Source organism: Scophthalmus maximus, chromosome 2, assembly GCF_022379125.1.
Source record: "Scophthalmus maximus strain ysfricsl-2021 chromosome 2, ASM2237912v1, whole genome shotgun sequence".
Taxonomy (NCBI): domain Eukaryota; kingdom Metazoa; phylum Chordata; class Actinopteri; order Pleuronectiformes; family Scophthalmidae; genus Scophthalmus; species Scophthalmus maximus.
In genome coordinates, this window is record NC_061516.1 from 16750118 (window position 1) to 16771413 (window position 21296).

At 40.6% G+C, this 21296-nt stretch overlaps 2 protein-coding genes across 4 annotated transcripts; one reads left to right on the forward strand and one right to left on the reverse strand.

Annotated features, from left to right (window-relative positions):
* Positions 1 to 208: 208 nt before the first annotated feature.
* On the forward strand, positions 209 to 13952 carry slc47a1 (solute carrier family 47 member 1). Of its 2 annotated transcripts, XM_047329453.1 has the most exons (18): positions 209 to 340; positions 1730 to 1990; positions 2261 to 2362; positions 4671 to 4739; positions 4849 to 4997; positions 5507 to 5549; positions 6632 to 6676; positions 6805 to 6902; positions 7500 to 7597; positions 7765 to 7878; positions 8130 to 8197; positions 8434 to 8542; positions 8814 to 8889; positions 8974 to 9043; positions 9180 to 9312; positions 10209 to 10303; positions 10738 to 10842; positions 10962 to 13952. In XM_047329453.1, exons 2-18 carry the CDS (start codon positions 1778 to 1780, stop codon positions 11301 to 11303), a joined length of 1929 nt encoding a protein of 642 aa, XP_047185409.1. In that variant the 5' UTR covers positions 209 to 340; positions 1730 to 1777; the 3' UTR covers positions 11304 to 13952. The 2 variants fall into 2 exon arrangements, with proteins under 2 accessions (XP_047185409.1, XP_047185403.1); XM_047329447.1 differs by lacking the exon at positions 209 to 340 and having other exon boundaries at positions 1691 to 1990.
* Positions 13882 to 20218, reverse strand: LOC118301066 (multidrug and toxin extrusion protein 1). 2 transcript variants are annotated; one of them, XM_035626146.2, is made up of 17 exons: positions 19911 to 20218; positions 19567 to 19759; positions 18217 to 18318; positions 17961 to 18029; positions 17647 to 17795; positions 17462 to 17504; positions 17277 to 17321; positions 17033 to 17130; positions 16747 to 16844; positions 15825 to 16006; positions 15629 to 15737; positions 15317 to 15392; positions 15031 to 15100; positions 14815 to 14947; positions 14636 to 14730; positions 14434 to 14497; positions 13882 to 14346 (listed from the first exon to the last, which is right to left on the reverse strand). In XM_035626146.2, the coding sequence occupies exons 2-17, from the start codon at positions 19756 to 19758 to the stop codon at positions 14111 to 14113; spliced, it is 1761 nt and encodes a 586-aa protein (XP_035482039.2). In that variant the 5' UTR covers position 19759; positions 19911 to 20218; the 3' UTR covers positions 13882 to 14110. The 2 variants fall into 2 exon arrangements, with proteins under 2 accessions (XP_035482039.2, XP_035482040.2); XM_035626147.2 differs by having other exon boundaries at positions 19873 to 20218.
* Positions 20219 to 21296: the final 1078 nt, after the last annotated feature.

The window sequence follows — 21296 nt, forward strand, 5'->3', positions numbered from 1 at the left end:
CGCTTATTTCATTAATTATTTAAATCTTCTGATTCGGCTTTGTGATGTTAAGTAGCCTTATTAACCTTAAATGTTTTTTTCTGCACAGCAAACGGTTGAGCTGCCTCACACAGATGCCGCCATCAATCATTGGGAGTAAAGTGACAGTGTGTGTGTATGTGCATGTTTCCAGCTGCCCTCCCTCTCTTACCCACTAGAGAGAGGCATTGATCAAGTGAAGAGGGTTTCTTCAGCCGCAGTCAGTCAATGAGTCCAACAGCTTATGAATTTGATCATTCATGTTTTTCATTCAGGAGTCTTTCAGTATCTCAGTGTGATGCATCTACACCCTTTGATTAAGGTATGTGTAGGTTCTTACTATAACTAATCGTAACTAATATTTCATTTCATTAGTTGTAAGATTATTTTTCCAAAAATATATCTATTTTATTTCAATTTGTTTGTTTATTTGACAGTAAAAGAGCACATTAAGGAACTTTAATATTAACTACCAAACTTAAATATGCCAGAGTTAGCAAGAATGCCAATTTAGTGATGTCTGTCATGTTGCCAGGGGAATTTCTATGGTGGTCATGCGTGTTAATATACAACAGAACATTTCAGAAAAAACAGCAACATTTTAGTAAACACAAAGTTTCACAAAGCACACACACACATTTCAGAAAATGTTGGTTTTTCCTCTCTCCCAAGAGAGCTCACAATTTAAGTTTCTTTAACAGTTAGGCCTGTATCTGTTTTTAGTCTTTGACAGCTTCTTATACCTTCTCTGTGAATAAATCTCATTTGTTTTTGACTGAGCATGCATTGGAGTTTTTTCTTTTTAAAGTTTGTTCGTAATATTCAGTCTTTGTCAGCTTCTTATACCTGCACTTAAAAAAATATTGCTATATGATGTTGCACAATTGACTAGCTAGTAACCTATTTACTCAACAGACTTAACCCCATCTACCCACAACACACACACACACACACACACACACACACACACACACACACACACACACACACACACACACACACAGGGGTGTCTTCAGTTTTTACTATGTAAACTGATTGATGTTTGTGTCTCGTGTCATACTAAATGTCAATAAGTGTTTGATGATGTAGCTAGAGTTGAGTATGTTGAAGACAGAAGCTGCTGAATAATTGCTTACGTTACTGAGCTCTGTGGTCCAATGCAGCTCAGTGAGCAGAGGATGGCATGAATAAAGTCAGTGGTCAAAGTACAGTTAGAGGCAGATAAGATCAGTGGCCAATACTTGTTTCAGGCACAAACATAAAACATGCACCTGTAACCTGTAAAACATGTTAGTAATTAATCAAAGCCTGCAGCATTTATGCCATCAGAGCTCCTTGTGTGTAGAGTGCAAACAGGCATTCTTCATCAGATTACTGTTGAGCCCTGCAAGAACACACACACACACACACACACACACACACACACACACACACACACACACTCCATATGTTAATGAAACATGTTCAAAAAGTCTTCACCAACTTACTCACTCAATCACTATCTATTAACAACAAACATTCATCAGCCCTGCTCTGACCCTCATCAGTCTCTTTTTTCTTTTCATCACTCCCGTATTCATTCTCCCATTTAATCAATAACTTTCAAGAAGTGCATGTGCTTGTGTAACTAAACCCATATCTGCTGCCCCGCTTAACTTTGCTCTCTCTTTCCCCACTCCCTCCCTTCCTCCCTCCCTCCCATGTCCCGTAGCTTTTCTCCCCCTTCTCTCTCGCATCTGTCTTCTTTCCCTGTGTTTGAATGGAGAAGCCGGGTTCCCCGGAACCTGCACCACCCTCGCCGGGCCCGGCGCCCACTGCTGGGTTGCCCGTTGCCAAGATGGCAGCGGTTGAGGGAGACGAGGCCGTGGCAGGAGTCAGCTCCAAACTGTTTCAGAGTGCCTGCCTGCGACGCTGGCTGCCACCGGTCTACAGAGAGGAACTCCAACAGGTTTTAAAGCTAACAGGCCCACTGGTGAGTAGGGGAAAGTTGAAGTGCTGCTGGTGGTGGTGGTGGTGGTGGGGGTGGGGGTGGGGTTGATGGGTTGGTCACATAGTGCGACAACTGTAATACAATTGTAATCCTTTAATGCAGAGTTTAACTGTTGAATGTGAACTCTCATAGAATATTATCTGGCAGTCAGTGCTTGGCGAATACACAACAATGCTCTTTAACTTAAAACGGACCAATGATCAGTGATGGGCTGTTTGGTATTGAGTTGATTCTCTCTGTTTGTTTCTACAGCTGCTGTCTCGCATTCTGAACTTCTTCCTGCCGTTTGTTACCACCATAATGTGTGGTCACATTGGCAATGCAGAACTGGCTGGATTCGCACTGGCCTCAGCGGTACTACCAACACTCATTGTGGCATATAGACCAATTTTCCCACTTACAGTAACATAGAAAAATTGTTAGAAAGCAGTGTCCCACTGCTATACTTTTTATACTACTACTAATACTACTACTGCTATAAATATTACGACAACTTCTTCTGAAGCTCTGAAGGTATAGGAGCCAATGTCATAGGTCCTCATTTACTGCTGCGATGTGGTGTCTGCTGCTCAATATACACCAAACTGTCACAGGGACTCAACAACACTGCTGACATTGATAAAGATTCCAACAGGGTGCAATTTAGGACAAAGAACTCACACCAGCACCTGCCATGTCTCAAGTTGTGAACACATGGAAAACAAAAAAAGTTGTGCAATCAACTGCTCAAGCAGAAAAAAGTCATTTCATTTAGCGCAACATTTTTCTAAATGACATCCATCATCTTTTACAAACACGCAAGACCTTTACACGAGTCTTCGGGAAATTGATCAGGCTGACAAATCCTGCTTCAAAACAGGACCAGATGTCTGCACACCCTCAGGCCTCATGTAGTTCAGAACATTATCTCCCTGGTTTCAAGATACATATATAGAGATGATGACAAATTGAAGGAAAACACAAAAACCCACTGGAGGAGTCCCTACTGTCGCTAATCCCTCATTTGGTTGTCCTAATCAATCAACAGAGAGTGACATCATTTTTCACTAGTGTGACAACAAGGTTACAAAGAGTGTCTTAGAATAATGTGTGAACTCTGCGCCCCCCAAAAAAAGGTCTGGCCACATTCAGCGGCCACAGACCCCTTAAGGTTTGGATACATCACTGTGAGTTTGTTTGATTGTTTGATTTGTTCTCATTCCTCGCAGTGTTAGACTGCACAAATTCACAGCCTCCACCCGTTGGTTTGCTTGGCCACCTTGTGGTGGTGAGGTTGTGGGATCAGATGATCAGATGATGTCAATACATGCCTTATACCGTAAAATGTTCAAGTCAAAGGCTTCATAGGATTTGAGTAGGTTCCCCTAAATGATAATGTCTCTTCATTAATGTCCTTCCTGTGTTGTTGTGTTTAATGTTTGGTCACCCATCTCTTTTACGTTTTATGACAACACTCTCTTTTTCTTCTCTCTTCCACAATTACAAATATCATGTTTGTTCTCAAGCTACATTGACACTAACTTCTGCACTAATAGACAGCAACTTTTCAAGTGGTTTCGTGAGACTTTTGAAGGGAAAAACAGTTTTATTTTCAGCGTTGAGAAAAGTGTCTTCGACCAAACTGAAATTTTAGATTCTATTCAGGCCGGAAATATCATTGAGATGGAAATGTCTTTTGCATGACCCAGAACTAGCAGCAGGAACATGTTGAGCTAAAGGACGACAAGAACGTAATTCAGTCCCACATTATTGATGCACATAGAATTTATCAGCCCCAGAATAATTGTTCACCTTGATTAGCAAACATATCTGTCAATGTTTGGAAAACTTACACAAAATGCTGAACTCAAGTGGCGGTCAGGGATGTTGATAACCAGCAGGATGGAGTGTCAACCTTTTCACTTTAAAGGTGCAAATGTAACCATGGTCTACCATTTAGTTCTGAGTGAGCAGACCTGGAAAAAGATTGTAAAACATCCATTAGATTAAATGAACAGACAGGGTGGTTCTCTACAGTGTCTGCTGAACCTTTGCTTGATTGGAGCTTACAACCATCCAGTCTATAACAAGCCATCATGCTTAACAGGGTACAAATTATGTAATTTTTTTCCACTGGGTGTATGCATCGAACTGAGCCATCGTTGACTAAGTGTGCTAATACTCAGAGGCATTTAAGTCATGCAGAAGGCACGAGTCAATAATCTCTTTTTTTTGCAATATTTGTGGGTTATTTAATGCCATTGTTAGAGCATTGAGACAACAAGGAAGAAAGGGTTGTGAGAAATGGAAAATGTAATACAGTTTCTGCTTAGCTGGATTTGAATCTGAGATGTTGTCATTTATGGTAAGAGCCCCCTAAACCCCTTGGTCACCAAGGGACTGCAAAAGTTTCAAGTCCTTGGCACCATTCATCTTCATAGGATTGTGAACTGAGCAGGAGTGGTGCACCAAGGACGCTTGAGATTATAGATTACAGGCCTTGTGGACATGGTGGAGTGCCATTTACTTCCAAATGAACACAAAAAACCCCCCAATGTTAGAGCGTCTAGACATTACATTAATGTATGTAATGCTCAAAGTTACAGACATGAACAAAATAAACAAAACCTAAGTTGCAGTTTTTGTTTTCTGTTTTGTGTGTGTCTGATTTTCCATATGTCAGGTCATTAACGTGACCACCACTGCAACAGGCCATGGCCTCGCTTTGGCTTGTGACACACTGATTTCTCAGGTGAGCAAACCACATTATCTGCACCTTATTCGTATTGTGCGTTTGAAGCTGTGTAATTAGATTCTGTTGTTGTTGTTATTGTTGTTGTTGTTGTTGTTTTGTCTTGCAGACATTTGGCAGTAAGAACATGAAACGTGTGGGAGTAATTCTCCAAAGGAGTTCACTGATCCTGTTGCTGTTCTGTCTGCCCTGTTGGGCTGTTCTCATCAATTCTTACAACTTGCTACTCCTCATGCACCAAGAGGAGGAGGTTGCGAGGTACACTGATACACTGTCTTCAAATTTCCCCCAAGACAAACTGCTTGTTAGTTTGTTTAAGGAAAAGAAACAACAAGACCCATATCTTTATATTTAGTTATATGGTTGTTATTATCTTATTGACAGGGTCAATGTCAATTAGTTTGTTAGTTTGTACAGAGGCATTTTATGTGGCTATGTTTAAGTACCGCTTTGCGTGTACATTTATGTAGAATTTGTATAGATACATTGCATTTATGGAAACACGTGCATTTATGCTTCCCTACACCTAAACATATGTAATGTGAATATTCTGCATTGCCTCTCCAGACATGATATGTGAATCCATGAACATTATAATTAGATTCCTATCATTTTATTTATTTCATTTTGAGGGAATAATTGCACAAAGTAGAAGACTAATGTGAACAGACACATATGACATAGATTTGCAAATACAGGTTGATGTCTGAGCACAAAGGGAAATATTCGTTGCTGTACTAAATTGATATTGCTTCATTTTCCTTCAGAATTGCTTATCTCTATGTGATGCTATTTCTACCAGCTGTTCCAGTAAGTGCGCTAAACTGAAACACTCCCCTACTCTCAAAATGTAATGTTCCCCCAGGGGAATAAAACTTTTACTGCCTTATTTAATACACGATGTATAATGCAATGTTCTGCAGTTACAGTACTTGAGCTACAGTATTGGCACAGTGAGATAAACTGTAGGCTCAGTATTACAAAGTACCAAATGCAAATTAAGTTTAGGTGCAAACAGAACCCTAAAATAAGAGGCGAAGTGGGGAAAGAGGCAATGGAAGTTTGTGGTGATGTCTTTGTCTGAAAGTGATGATTTAATAACTCAAACAGAGTCTTTCAGTAAATCAAAGACTGACTGTGTTACAGTGTCGTTCAGTGAAATATTAAAATACAGTACCATGCACACTATAACCTGGCCATGTAAATAATCTGACAATTGTTTCTTTGAAAATGCCCCAAATTCAACATTAACCTAAATTAAATTATGCTTTTTGGATGTAGCTTGAAGGATGTGAGGAAGCCAAAAGGAAATATCTTCAGAGCATGAATGCATAAATGCAAAAATAATTGCAGGCAAAAGACAAAATGTTTCTTATACAATGTGTTGATTAATTCATTTGATGAAAAATGTAATCTTCAAATGCTAGCCATAGTGTCTGTGTAGAATAAATCCAATCTCTCGACGAACTTCGTGGTGCATAAAATAAAAGTGATTATGGAAAAGCATGAGTAACTGCAATAAAGGGCATAAAACTGTTAAAGGTAAATGCCTGTCTGGAAGTCTGGAAATGCTCTATTCTTAGAATCTGATCAAGTCGTATAAATGCTGCAGTGATCCATCTTCGTCCATCATGATGTACTGATTGAGATAATCAAGCTCAAATCAATTGTTGTAATTGGAATGTTCCCAATAATAGTTTTTATCACATTATCATCATGTTAACCCTGTTCACACATAGACAACTGAAAACAGATGAGTTGTATACGGTCAATCCATAAAGTAGTACTGATTAAGTAGCTAAATAACACTTTCACACTTTTAATGTATGGTTTCTGAGATGTGTGCCAATTTATATCCTGTTACGATTGACCTTTCTCTCTCCCTGATACAGGCCATGTTCCTGCACCAGCTTCTGGTCGCCTACCTGCAAAACCAAGTAAGTTCCTTGGAGTAAACTACAGCACTGCTGCATATAATTTCACTTCCCCCTCCAAAAAAGTAAAGGGAATGGTGAAACTACCTCCACAGATTTGTTGATTGCGCATGGCCTTTTTTGTTTGGCAGGGGATTATTCTTCCTCAGATGTACACAGCAGCCGCAGCAAACATTTTTAACTTAGGGATCAACTACATCCTAATCTTCAGCCTCGACTTGGGCGTCATGTAAGTGCTGCTTCCTCTTACCTTTTCATTTTCCATGCACCAACTTCACTGGGTGTCAGGCTTCAAGTGCAATGACCAATAAAATGAACTAGTTAAGCCTCTGTCGCATTTCAAGCAGAGAAACTTGTCTCTCCTCTGAACTTTTCAGAGAGGAGAGGCCTTGGGGGCCTGATGAACAGCTAGGAGTTCGAAAAGAAGGGGGCAGCAGGTCACATAGCTCATTAGCCTGTAAATTTTCATCGAAGAACAATATTATCTGTTAAAATTGAGTGGGCCCTACACTGGTGTTTATTATCTTTGTACTTTATTTGGAGAGGGAGCCAGAGTAAAATCAGGAGGGAGAGCTCTGACAGGAGTTGATCTCAGTGCAGCTGGACAAACATTTCATACAACATCCAATCAGGCCTCTGTGGTTTTTCCTGTTAGTTTTCAAGGATCAGACATTCAGACATGGAGTGTGCTCAAACCACAACAACTTTAACTGTCTCAATGCTGATGTACTGTGACTCTTCAGTGTGAAGTCCTTTGCCTTGGGGATGGATGCCAACGGACATCCTTTCAATATGAGTAATGATATTCTGCCTTGTGTGTTTGCAGTGGGTCCGCAATTGCTAACAGCCTCTCTCAGATCGTCATCTGTCTGCTGTTGTATAGTTACATCAGATGGAAGAAGCTCCATCAGCAGACGTGGGGAGGTAAACTTTTACACACAAATATGAATATCAAATACTTCATGACTGCAGAGTTTCTGCCACTCATCTAGGCCAAAAGACAGACGATGCATTTAAGCATTATTATCTTCAGTCATCTGTTGTCCTCTACAGGCCATATTGAAAATGATTCTGTGTGAAACTATCTGCAGGCTGGTCCACCGACTGTTTGCAGGAATGGGGCTCCTATATGAAGCTGGCCATCCCCAGTGCATTTATGGTCTGCTTTGAATGGTGGATCTGGGAAGTCGGCAGTTTACTTGCAGGTAAGTGTTGGGAGGGTATTTGATGCAAAAAGTTTACACAATATTTTTTTTACGTTATTGAGTCTAACTATCAAAATACCATGTGTACACGTAAGGAATCTGGCCAAACATCTTCCGTCATCCACTTAATCAGGCTGGCAGCAGTTTCCTTAATGTGTTTGGTCAAAACCTTTGTGCTAAGTTTCTTGCTAAAGCTTTTAGGCACGTGACAAAAGTCTGTCAATTTCTGAATCTGACCTTCATCATATCAGGTTTACTTGGCGAGTTGGATCTTGCTGCCCTGCATATTTTGGACGAAATAGGAACCATAACATATATGGTACGTATCACCCATTTGTACACTTGACGATGTCCATATATTATCATTGAATGGTAATTTGGGCTTATTTACTTTCAATTAGAAGATATATTCCACTCCAATGTCTTTAAGGACCTAGATCCAGGAGCCAATTAGTCTATCTTCACTTAAAACTCAGCACAGAAGTGCTGGGCTGATGGATATACTGTTGTTAATGAGGAAATACAATAGCGCAAACCAATGCTGGGTCTTTACAGTTCCCTCTAGGGGTCCATGCAGCTGCCTGTGTGCGAGTTGGCAATGCTCTGGGGGCCGGAGATACTTCCAGGGCCAAAGTCACATGCAAAGTGGCCCTGGTTCTAGCAGGTATGAAACACACAATCATAAGGGCAGATGCAGTCATTTCTTATAATACAGTATAACCAGACTACTCTGATGTGCTGTAGGTTTATGCTTACTGTATCTAACCTCTCCTGTGGGCAACACCAAGACTGAGCTCAGTGTACATGTTTTAATTGTTAAAGCAATAAGAAAATACATAAATACAATGCAGGCTAATTCAACTTCTCAAATGCGATTAATATTTATGTGGATCTGAAAGGCAAGTCTTATCCCATATGTAATGTGTTGGCTACAGGAGTGCTTGCCGTGTTCCAGGGTATCGTCATTGCTGGCTGTAAGTCCGTCGTTGGCCACATATTTACCTCTGATGAGTGAGTTTCACGCCAACATTAATTCAGTACTGTACCGTTTTTAGGCGACTATTGTTTCTGACGATATTTCTCCACTATTTGTAGCAAAATTGTGGCGATTGTGTCAGAGAACCTCTCGGTCTACCCATTTCAACAATTCTTTGATGGGCTTCTGGTATGTTATTATGACAGGACCGATTATCTTGTCGACTTATTTTGAACCCTCGTGATGAATACCTTACACAGAGATGTTCGCTCGTTTTGTTGAATTAATATCTCTTTTCTTTGTTCCAATGTGCACTTGTTTTCAGTGTGTCTGCTCAGGGATTCTTGTAGGAGCTGGGATGCAAAAAATTGCTGCCTTGTCCAACCTGGTTTGTTACTACTGCATCGGCCTGCCAGTTGGAATAGCTCTGATGTTTGCTGCCGAGCTGAGAATATTAGGTAATACCCACTCCATCTGTGTATGTTTCTGCAAATACGCTATACATGTAATTTATACTGAGCAGGGCACCTTTGCTAACTGGTACTCTGGCATGTCATCTGTCCTGTCTTTGGGACATCATGTTAATTTTCTACATTACAGTATATGAAAAGAAGTCTTGGTTCATTCACTACTTTAAGACGTGTTTTTTTCTGAAAAGAAGCTTGATTATAAAAATATTTTAAAAATATTTAGTAATTTAAATTAAGTTATTAAAAATGAACTTGATCTAAAATCAAGTTAGTCTGCTGGTTCACACTCTGACCTTGTGAGTTGTGTGTCTTTGTGGTTTTTTTCCATGAGGAACTGTGACAAGCAGCCTATTTGTGTACTTCCTTAGAAGGTTTTATATGACTCCTTTGTGGGTGATTGAATGAATCCACTTTGTGGTAGTAAATGGGCCATTTGAGGACTTTCAAAGTAGTTCAGGGTGTAATTTTAATTATGAGCTGTAAGTTTGGCTCTGATTTATCATGCAGATATGCAATATGTTTAGATTTAACATGCAGATATGCAATATGTTTAGATGAGTGTACTGTACAAGTTCCCTTCAGCATGAATTCTAATCGCTTTGGTGACCACCTTACTTTTCATCCAGCTTGACAATGATCAAATCCAAATTTTAGTTTGTGCTTAGTGCTGCTGCCGGATTAAACTAAACTAAGATGGTTAACATTATGAATATTACCTGTTCAACATCAGCATATTAGTAATGTTATTGTTAAGATGCTAATGTCAGCTTGTAGCTCAATGCTGCTCTGCCTGAGTACCTCAACTGCTTGTGTGGCTTAATTCTTACTAGTATGCATGTGAAGATATTTCTCTAAAGCATGTGTTCTTGTGTCTCCATGTCCAGGCTTCTTTCTGGGTCTCTTCACATGTATTTTATTAGAGTTGGGTTTCTTTCTCGTTCTAATCTTCAAACTCAACTGGGAGAAAGTCACACAAAAGGTAGGATCTTCTTACCTTACTGTAAAATATTCAAACATCTCTTTAAAAAAGGACTGGCAACAGGAATGTGAGTGAGATTGTCAAATAAAACTTATCAAGTGAATTTCGTGCCGCCACTAGGTGGCAGCCCCATCAGTACATTCTGGCCTCCCTGCAGGACTTTTGCATTACCAAGTGAATTTTTCAGTATTTAAAACTTTTGTTTTGTTTCATTTGTTTAACATCATTCCTTCACATTTTCGTCTCCATGTTATAGCATTGCATAGACACATGCACACTCAAGCATGCCACAAAATAATTATAAATAAAGGCTTTTGAAAGGAAAAGTGGAGGTTAGGGGTAACAAATCTGAAATCAGAGCTGAAGGTTTTTCCTACATGAATAAAAATGTAACTGGTTCATGTGTTGCATGAATCAATCTAATGTGCTTTCAGGCTAGGCAGCGGGCCGGACAAAAAGTGGTCGTCATAAGGAAACGCCCAGTTAGTATAGTGCTGAATGAAGCGATGGTGACTGATGTCTCTGACTGCCTTAACACAGTAAGTGAATACGTGGAGCATGCGCTCAGCAGACTGTTCTCACTTCTGCGTTTGTGTTATTTGCATCATTCTTGATCTACTCACACACTGATTAACAGCAGCATCTTTGCACCCTGAAGGCCAAGTCGGACAGCGAAGTAGTTCTCAAAGCAGATGGCTACAGTCCAGTCGACACCCGGGATCAGGAGCTGAAAGCAGGACATGAGGCTAATGCAGCGTGTATGGAGGGGGATGCTTCAAACACCAAACCTCAAGCACTGCTCTCAGTCACTCAGCTGATCTTACGTCGAGGACTCGCCTTCTTGGTTTCATTTCTTATTTTGGCCGTCGGTGTTGCTTTCCACATCGCTTTGCCTACACCAGAGCCCTCTGGTCAGACCAGGGCCAACTTGACCCTGAACTGGCCCAATGTCTCCACTCATGCAACAGTGTCTCCTCTGGACCTGACCACAGACCTCTGAGCTGATCTTTGACCTTTGAATGTAGACAACAAGGGGCTGAAGACAGTTTTCTCGAACAGACCATTTATCACTGGAGGACAAACAAAAAGCGTTGCATACCTTCAAGGATTTCTTCGCTCTGTACTGCTAAGAAAATCCACAGAAGGCAGAGGCCGTGTCAAAATAGACTGTGACTGGCAGTATCAATAAAGGTTTTGTCACAAAGATCATGTTCAACTTCAGATGTGCTCCGCTATAGGTGCTCATCTTGGACAAGAAGACACATTAGCTATAAATACCTCACTAAGGGACCATGTCGGCATCAAGGAACAGATGTTTGTCCCCTGATAGCCCTTGATTTTTGAGCCTATTTTTTGTTTTGAATCACATATTGCACTGATAGTGATATGACGTATTTCTTGCTTACCTTAAATCATTTTCTCGTGTTTTGACCCCAAGTACAAAATTGATTGTAAATATCCAATATTAAATTTACACTTATTACATGTAAATATATAATGGTCTATATGAGTAAGCTATATATCACTGCATTGCCTTCTGTTATCATTATGATATCTTCAGGACAAAGGTGATTGATTAATATAAAAGGTAGTTACTTTTACTGTATATCTAGGGCCAATAATATAATGTACTTTGATAGTAAGCTAATCAATAAAAAATGACTTTAAAAGTATGTGATGATAAAAAAAAACCCACAGTAAAGATTCAGGTATCATGGATTGCAAAAACCAAAAAACCCTGTTGCGCCATTGTTAATAGTCTGAATGTTTATTTTCTAGCTTCTTGTACATATGCAGTTAAAGGAAATTATTGAAGCCCTGCTGTTAACATCACAGCATCACGACATCTGATGGGCATAGAATTCTAATATGCAGAATGAATAACTGCAGCCATAATTTAAATGGCCGCTGTTATGTCCCATTTTATTAAATCCCAGTTGTCATTGTATTGCACAGCAACACAACAAAGAAGTTAATATGAGATTCCTTAAGCTACTGTATCACAAGTTCTAGTGGAATAATACTGATGGCAAATCTTCACACAGTCACTTGTTAATGACACCACAGCGTGTTACTGATTGCAGTCTCTGGAGGTGAGCAGGCCGAGATTACAGTCTCTGTGAGGAGCTCGAGGCAATGTCTTCGCTGATGAGCAAGACTGAGGCTCAGACAAGGATTTAACCATATGTGAGTCAAGCCTTATTTAAATGTTGAGTAACCATATATTGATATGCAAGTTTTCATGCCACTGTTGCAAACGTCACTCTCTTGCAATCCAGTGCTGGTGGCTGTCAGGAGAGTGCGGTGGCTTGTGGGTGGAATTTTTTTTAGGGACCTTGATGGTGAAAGCGTTTTTTGAAGTTAGCACCTGCTGAAAGGAAAAAACCAAGGCATGCAGTGGATTCTCTGCACCGTGCAAGATAAAAAAATCCCGCTTCAGAAGACTGTGGACTAAATTAGAATTAGACTGAATGAGTAAATGATTATTCCTATAGCTGATAAATAACATTATTATTATATAACAGAAGCATGAGGGGGAACAGATTCAACATTTTGGCAAATATACTTATTCACTTTCTGACGTAGAGTTAGATGAAAAGATTCATACCACTCACACGTCTGTTAGCTTGGCTTACTGTAACCCGGAGACAAGAGAAGCAGCTAGCCCGACCCTGTCTGACATTATCAGAATCTGTTTCCCAGTGCAGATTACACAAACAAGACATGTTACACATATCATAACATATTAATCATTGCTATTTATAGTTTTTGTTTTCATTTGGCAAAGCCAGGCTGGATTCTGGCTGTTTGTAGTTTTTGTGTTAAACTAAGCAAAGCCAACGGATAGATTATGAAAATGGGATTGATCTTTTTTTCTAATTGTCCGGAAGAAAAGCAATGAGCGTATTCATCAAAATGTAAAGCGACAGCTTTCAAGGATCTGCGCAGCAACAACATAGATGTATGCAATTCAGAATATCATATGTGGTTCCTTATTTGCCCTTGGACTGGATTCTTTATTTCCAAGCCGAAGCTAGCTATTGTTGCCTGCTCCTGCACAGAGGTGGTTGATTTGCTCAGTTTGACATGTCTCCATCCGGCCAGCATGTTGCAGCGTGAGCACACAGACTTTTCATTATCAACAAATTTGGCGACACGGATCAAAGGGAAGCAAAATAAACCCAGGAAAAAGAGCGTTTTTTCCGTCTTTGATGATGAAAGCACACACCCACAGATGCGCTGTAGCCTAAACATAGAATTTAATCATCCTATTTCTATTTGTGGCATATTTTCCGACTATATACTGCAGGATGAGAACATACAGTATATTTTGTCAGTGTCTTGACTGGAGAGCCCTTCTTACGCAGCATGTATCTATACTGAAGGAAACATACCTTCACGGTATTTTGTAGATTTTTCCAAAACAGCAAATGTAAATTGGGTCTGAACTGTTGAATAGATTAAAGTAAGAGAGATTAATAAATGAATTAACCTCGTGAACTTTTTATAACCTTTCACAATTTTAAAACTGAGCTATAGCTCCACTTAGTTAATGCACAGAAAAAAAACTGAATATGTTTGACTTGTGTAAATGCCAGTTATTATTTTATTCTAAATAAACAGTCTGACATTTTGTACAATATATTGACATATTGTGGTACAGTTGTATTCTTGACTCCGCGTTGTCTCACTGCTTGTGTTCCTGCTAAGTACTTCAATGCTCAACACAAACACTGTACGTCTGTACACTCAAAGTCAGAAGCACAGAGCATTGATTTGTGCTGCATGTACGTGGCCTGACAAAGGTCACTCGTCTAATTGTAGCAGTCTGATGAGCAGCTCACTGATGAAGACTCCAGCAGCGAGGATGATGAGCATGGACAGTACAGCGAGCCCGCGTCGCACCAGCAGCTGCCTGACGGACAGACGCACGTCATGCGAAGTCTGTTGACCTTCACCGAGCGATTCATCCCTCGCCTCTGGACTCACTGAACTGGACCGACTGGTCTTTATGTGGTTCTGTTTGTCACCAGACTCCTTGGCTGTGTGAGAGAGATTTAATGTATTGTTAAGGCTGGTTGCGCGCAAGACGTCCACATGCACAGTACCCCTGAGTCTCTTATGTTTACCATTATTTTCTATCCCAAAGACTTTGTTCCGCTTTGTAATGTCGACTCCCGCTCTCACCAGTGCCTGTTCATAGAAATTTAAATAAAACGTAATCCATGTTTTGAGTAATTAAAAAAACAACAACGAAGAAACAGAACAGTAGTAGTTGTTGTCTAGAAGAGAGATCAGGATATTCAGTGAATCAGCTCCGGAATTACTCACCTCCTCAGTGACTTTGTTCCAGTTTAGTTTGCACAGGAAAACTACAAAGAATGTGGACTGTGCCACAACACAAATTAAAAACCCAGACCACAAACCTGCAACACAGATGGAAAGAGGGCGGATAATTAATATTAGGTAAGACTTTTATTTAAATTGATAAACATTTCATCTTTGCTCACCTACTATCCCCATTTTGGCAGGGAACATCAAAGACACTCCAATGGGAAACCCAATGAAGTAGAAACCCACCAAAGAACACACAGCGCCAATCATTTGCTTCCCTGCTCCCCGGACGATACCGCCTGTCACAGCCTGTGGAGGTAAAACAAAGAGAAGTCTAAAAAACTGTTTCTTTTCCAGCGGGATAAAGTGACCTGTACAGTAATGGTTCTCACCGCAAAGGCCTCAGCAATGTGGATGAAACAATACAGCTTCATGATATCTGCCACCCTTTGAATAATGTCTCTGAAAGTAAAATGCCATAGACAGGTCAGTGCAAAATATGCTTCACTGAAATAACGACATCTACCATTCCGGTGGTAGTGACAGTGCAAAAAAAACAAAAAGAAAAATCCAAGCTGACTTTTCTTGTTAATATTATACAATCCTGTTAGTTATTGTTTCTGAGCGTAGAATACACACACCAACGAATGTTGCACACGTGTCAGAATTAGCACATACTTCTCTGTAGTGAAAATGTAACCGATCACATCCTTAGACACACCGAGACAGGCTCCAATGAAACATGAGACGATAGCTGGGCATTAAAAAACACGTCACGTTAATCAAGGGTGGCGGACAATGTATGAAAGCATCAGGAAGAATATTTTGAAATAAAAAGTGACGGAGAGAGTGGAAGATTTGTCGAGACATTTAAATAGACAAACATGTCCCGTGACTAAATAAAAAAAGAAAACCTTATTAGTGTAACTTGGCACTATTTGGTCACTGTGGAATAGATTCAGTTCGTCAAGGTACATATTTGATCCATACATGCGCAGATGACGGAGACCTTGCTGGATAGTTTGGCTTGCTCTGTGTTCCCAGCACCGAGAGCATTTCCAACCCGGACACTGGCAGCGAGAGAGAAACCCATCGGAATCTGCGGGACAGGATGAGGTGAATGAAAACACCACCACTTGGCAATTGTACACATTGTACAAGAGAAAAGGTAATGAAGAGGAGTTACCATGTAAGCGATTGCAGCCAGTTCATAAACTATAGACTGAGCCCCTAACTCAACCTCACTTATGATGCCTGCCAGGAACCCGGCAATCTCATACAGCCACCACTCCAGACAGTGCATCAGCATGCTGGGGATGGCGAGGCGGAGGAAAGAATCCCACTCCTGCAGACAGTCTCTGGACCAACCTGAGAGATTAGGAGGTACGATGGAGTCAGTGAAATATAGTTATACCCATTAAAAAATGTCAGACTGTCATTTCAGTGACAGAGCACTACGAAAAGTCTTCATCAGCGTCAAGGTTAAACGACAAACAACAAGGTTGAACACTTACAGAACTGCAATTCTTGAAATTCCTTGAAAGACCTGTGTAATTTAGTATTCACAGTAGATGAAATAGAGATAATGTTCTATTTGTACATGTTCAGTTCATTTCTAAGCAGGAGAGTGTATAGTGCAGCTGAACATTTAAAAATGTTCATTTTATCTACAACTTATCACATCAGAAGAATAAAAGTTTAAAATAATAAATTAATTTGAAAATGGTTTATTCAACTGCATTACATTATTGACATGCATATGAATGGGGTTGACAAAATAATCAATACATCTGTGAGTATGCACCACAGACTATATCATCCAAAGTGATCTGAAAGCTGAATCAACAACTCTCTGAAACAAAAACACAACACTGAATTAAACTGAAATAGCTTTGTGTACCTAATGAACGGGCAACTGAGTTTCTGCTTACTTTCATGGACCATTTTCATTCAACTAGAGCAGTTATTTCAAGGTCATTCCTCTAAAATGACTAAAACAAATGTGTCTCTACTTTCTTTATAAGTAGCCCCAGTGTTCTCTCCAGAAATATGTCATGAAATAATAATAAAGTAATAAAATAATAATACTAATATTCCCCTGAACTTACCGTCCCATGTAGTTTTGTGCAGGCCCCTGGCGCAGATATATACAAACAAGAACACAGCCAAGGAATACTGTGAGATGGTGTTGGCAGCTGCAGATCCACTTTGGTGGACGATCAAACAAAAGGAATAACATCAAAGCCTATGGTCATTTTCAGTCACTCATACAAATACATCCTCTAGTTGACTGTAAAGATTAATAATCAACATTATGAAATATATTTTGATTGATACTGATTAGTCTCACATATCAAAGATCATGGCAGTAAGCCACTATGGTTCAAAACTCACACGACCCCCATGTCCAGAAGATTGATGAAGATGTAGTTGATGATCGCATTCAAAACATTCCCAATGGCTCCGCATATCACCTGAGGCCACATGATGCCCTGTGAACCACAGCAAGCTGTTTCAAAAATCCCAACAGTGCACCTGCGGTTTGTTCCTTTCTCACGGTGCATGTTCCTTTCTCTTGTTCTAAACTTTCAGTCACTGTTTGGTTTCACACCAGTGGTCTTACAGACATTCTACGCACCTGATTCTGAAGATACCTCCCCTGCAGCTGGTACATGAAGGCAGCCTGCAGAAACCAACGCCAGGAAATGAATGGGGTTAATTAGATCAATAATGCAACACAACAAGCATTCAACGCGGCGTATAGGGAAGCAGATACAAAAAAACAAAAACATTTTGTAAAACGGCGGAGGAAGCTGAACTCACTGGCAGAGCCGGCATAAAGATCTTCACATACAGCTGTGAGAGTCTTAATGGCAGACAGAAAAAAAGGGGGCGGAATTATAATCAAGTGCAAAAATAATACTGAATAACTAATGGGCAATAAGTGTTTACGTAGCATCTGGTGTCTGCATCTGTGATGCAGTGATGTGGAAGTGGAAAGGGATCACCTGGCGACCTCGGTGCTCTGCCTGACAGCCAGCAAAATGGGCTGAGTGTTAATGAGGACGGCCCAGCAGGGGAAACAGGCTAAGAGCAGTACCAAAACTCCCCGTTGGAGTATCACCCCGACACGCTTCAGGTTACCACTCCCATAAGTCTGCAAGACAGGGGTCAGAGAAACAGGAGAACAAAATAATACTCGCTCATGTGCAGGAAAAGGGGCAAAACGGGCACAGGAAAACATATGTGTAACAGCATGTTGTGAAAACAGCAACATCTGGTCAGGTTACACCTGGTTATATAAATAAGAGGAATGGAATACCTGAGATATGAGTGTGTCGCATGCTGATGCCAAACCACAGCCAATGGAAATACCGGTGACATTAATCACCTGTATTGAAATGATGCATCCATATTCAAAATCCATGTAGTACAGAAAGAAAACAGATACAGACATGGGTGAATAAATGTCTGGGGGCGAAAAAAAAGGTTACATTCAAAAGCAACGCTATGAAAGAGAATGAGCAGTGATCCCTGAGAGCCAAATGTCAATACAAGCAGACACAAAACTCGCTCACCGCTATTGCTAAAGCCACGCCGGCCAGCTCCGTCTTCCCCAGGTGACCGCAGAACACCATGCTGACGAAGCCGATCAGGAAGCTCATCAACTGTGAAATGAACTGAAAAAAAACAAAAACCCGGAGCGTGACTGTAAAGCCATGAATAAACTTCAACAGACTTTAAACTTTACACTCAAAATGCAAGTGCTGATCGTTTTTTTGTTCATAAAAAAAGAGAAAAAATCCACTGAAAAGTTCTTTCAAAAGGCCTCGAGGCATAAGAAAAAGTTCTTATTTGCTCCGGCAGCTGACATATGTCATGCTTTGGTTTTTGCTGCTGCTCCTTTGTATTTCTAAACGTCTTTACTACTTCTCTTTACTTCTTTAGAAAATGGTCGAGTGATTACTGGTGTAGGTTTTTGACAGCCTTTGGCATCAAAAGGTTTGCACAAAAGGAAACTAAATGTCCTCATCTCTCAAGCTCGGGGGTTTGTGCGATGAATAGAAGTCAGTGAAAAGTGGGTCCAGGTTGGGTTCTCCAAAATGTTTCAACTCTTTTCCCCCTGGCACACACAGAATTTCCTGTTGAGGAGACAAATGCAAATGCACCGTATTTCTATAAGATATTCTGTACTACAGAAGTAGTTTTTACAGAAGTAGTACAGGAAGTACATCTTTTAATATGTGTAATATTGTGTATGATGTATAGCATGTCTGACAGAAGTTACGTCTCACAGATGATTGACCTGAGAGGTCTGGAGGCCTCTGCAGGAATTTCTTGACTAGGACATTTCATGTTATTGTTAAAAGCTGACATCATGATAAAATTCTCAGACAATAATAATACGAACTATCATTTGCTATAGTAATTCAGACGCAAGTCTACAAAGTTGAGATCATGAGAGAGAACTGATTAGGGATTTAGACATTATTTTCATTGAAGGATTTAATGAATTTCAATACAGTTTATATTAATTTCTTTGATGTCTAACTTCTTCGTCTTCAAATACTATTCGAGTACGACCAAGTTTTGCTTGGACTGACACCCAACACTTGAACTAGTGACACCTCTCAGGCATTTTTTTTTTATTGCTACATCAATTACTACTCCCAATAGTTGTTAATAACTGTTAAAATAAAACAGGTGTCACATTGAATGTACTGTTATATACACAGAAATGTAAGTCTAATAAAATGACAAGCAAATCAGAAATATGAACTTTTAAGTGGCATACACTACAAATTACACTTAATCATTGCTGGTATTAGAAATATACATACCCCATAGCCTCAACAAAACAAACGTTCCCATATCTAATAATGAAATAAAATAAACTTGTCAGCTTTTGAATCTAATCACAATCTTACCACAGGTCCGGCCAGTTTGACAAGCTGAACAGTTTCATTCTTGTAGTTCACAGGTATCCAGAGCTTGAAACCTTTCAGGAAGGATCCGCAGCATGAGTCAACGCTGCGAGTAGCAGCGGGAGAGGGTGATTTGTCTGTTCTGGAGTGTCCATTAACTCCCTTACATGCATTTTCTGTCGCTAAATCTTCCATTCTGAAATGAGATTTGGAAGAAAACAGGAGTCGGTCCTCAACTGAATGATGTTCGTACAGTACAATTCCCCTCAGACACAAACAAAAGGCTGCGAGTAATCAATAACCAATTACCTGGGTAATAATGAATAACCAAGGCAATGTCAGCCTACCTTGCTCTCTGTCTGTGAGAGTGGGCAGATATGTACAGTAGGCTGGGGCATTGCTGTAAGTCAGATCTCTCCACCTCCAAACCCACCAGTGAGCTCTGCACTGTAAACGGTGCCAAAACAGAGCTGATTGCTTCTTCTCTCAGCCGCTCCGCATCCTCACAGATCTTCACTCTTTCACAAACTTTTAAAGGATTTCATGTTGACGGGAGGTGGAAGTAACGATGGTAAAGATTTATTTCTGTAGAGAAGGAAAAGGTGTTAAAGTGTTGTCTCCACAACTCCCGTTAAGGTCTCCCACTGCTTCAGAATTACATTTTGCTTCAGGTCGACAAAGCCCTGAATGGCCTGACCCCTGAATTTACTGTACTGTCTTAAATCCTCCCATTCAGCACCTGGCCTTTAAGGGTAATGGAAAATGGCCCACTGAATGGTTTATTGCATGTTACGCCCCAAAACACACCTGAGATAAATTACCAAGCACAACCCTTCTGAATCACGTGCTTGGCACAGTGAGTGGTTAAAACAGGAGAAGGTGATTTGGCCACGTCCTACATGCACTTTAGACCGTAGAGCCTTATATTTCTCACACTCACACAGGCCCTCATTCAGGCAAATCACTGTAAAGCAACACACATGCATGAATCCCGTCCACTCGTCTAACAGGGTGTTATATTCTTCCTGCCATAGTAAATCAGTAATGTATTCCTCTCCCCGGTTGTGGCTTTGAGAACCTCCCATAGAGTGGTGCTGTTTTACTCTCGTTGAAATACAAACGCTCAAAATCACTGCCTCATCAGGCTGCTTCACTGAAGTTTGAGCGGATTCCTTATCATTTGATCAAAGGATTAAACGAAACAAAAAAAAAATGCTTCTCCTTCAGCCGCCATTTAACACTGCCAAGGGACCATGCGACCATACCGCAGAACATACTGTCAGGTGCTCGGTTGATTTTTTGCAGTTTCACCTGCATTGATTGCCTCAGGGGTCAAAAGGAGAAGAGAAGCACAGAGGCAAATTAACTGAGGCCAACAGGAGAGGAAGGGGGTGACACCTAGTGTAGGCTCTCATTCATTTTGCTGGTTCAGTGATGCAGCAAGGCCCACCGGGTCCACCCACCCACCAAACTGTATTCCTCTGGCTCCCCCATCCCAACCACACGCACAGAATTACACACACACGTAAATATGTTCCACCAACCAGAAGGGCTGGCGTCCGCCGTGACGTCACACTGCAGTTCTTCTCGGGCTCCACTGGATGACAGTGGCAAGTCACCGCTTACACATGACGAGCCGTCATTCTTAATGGCGACCGCTTAAGCGTGTGTGTACGTGAGTGCATTCGTATATGTGTTTGTGTTGGTGTGCATGTGCGTTTGGGTGGGGTTTG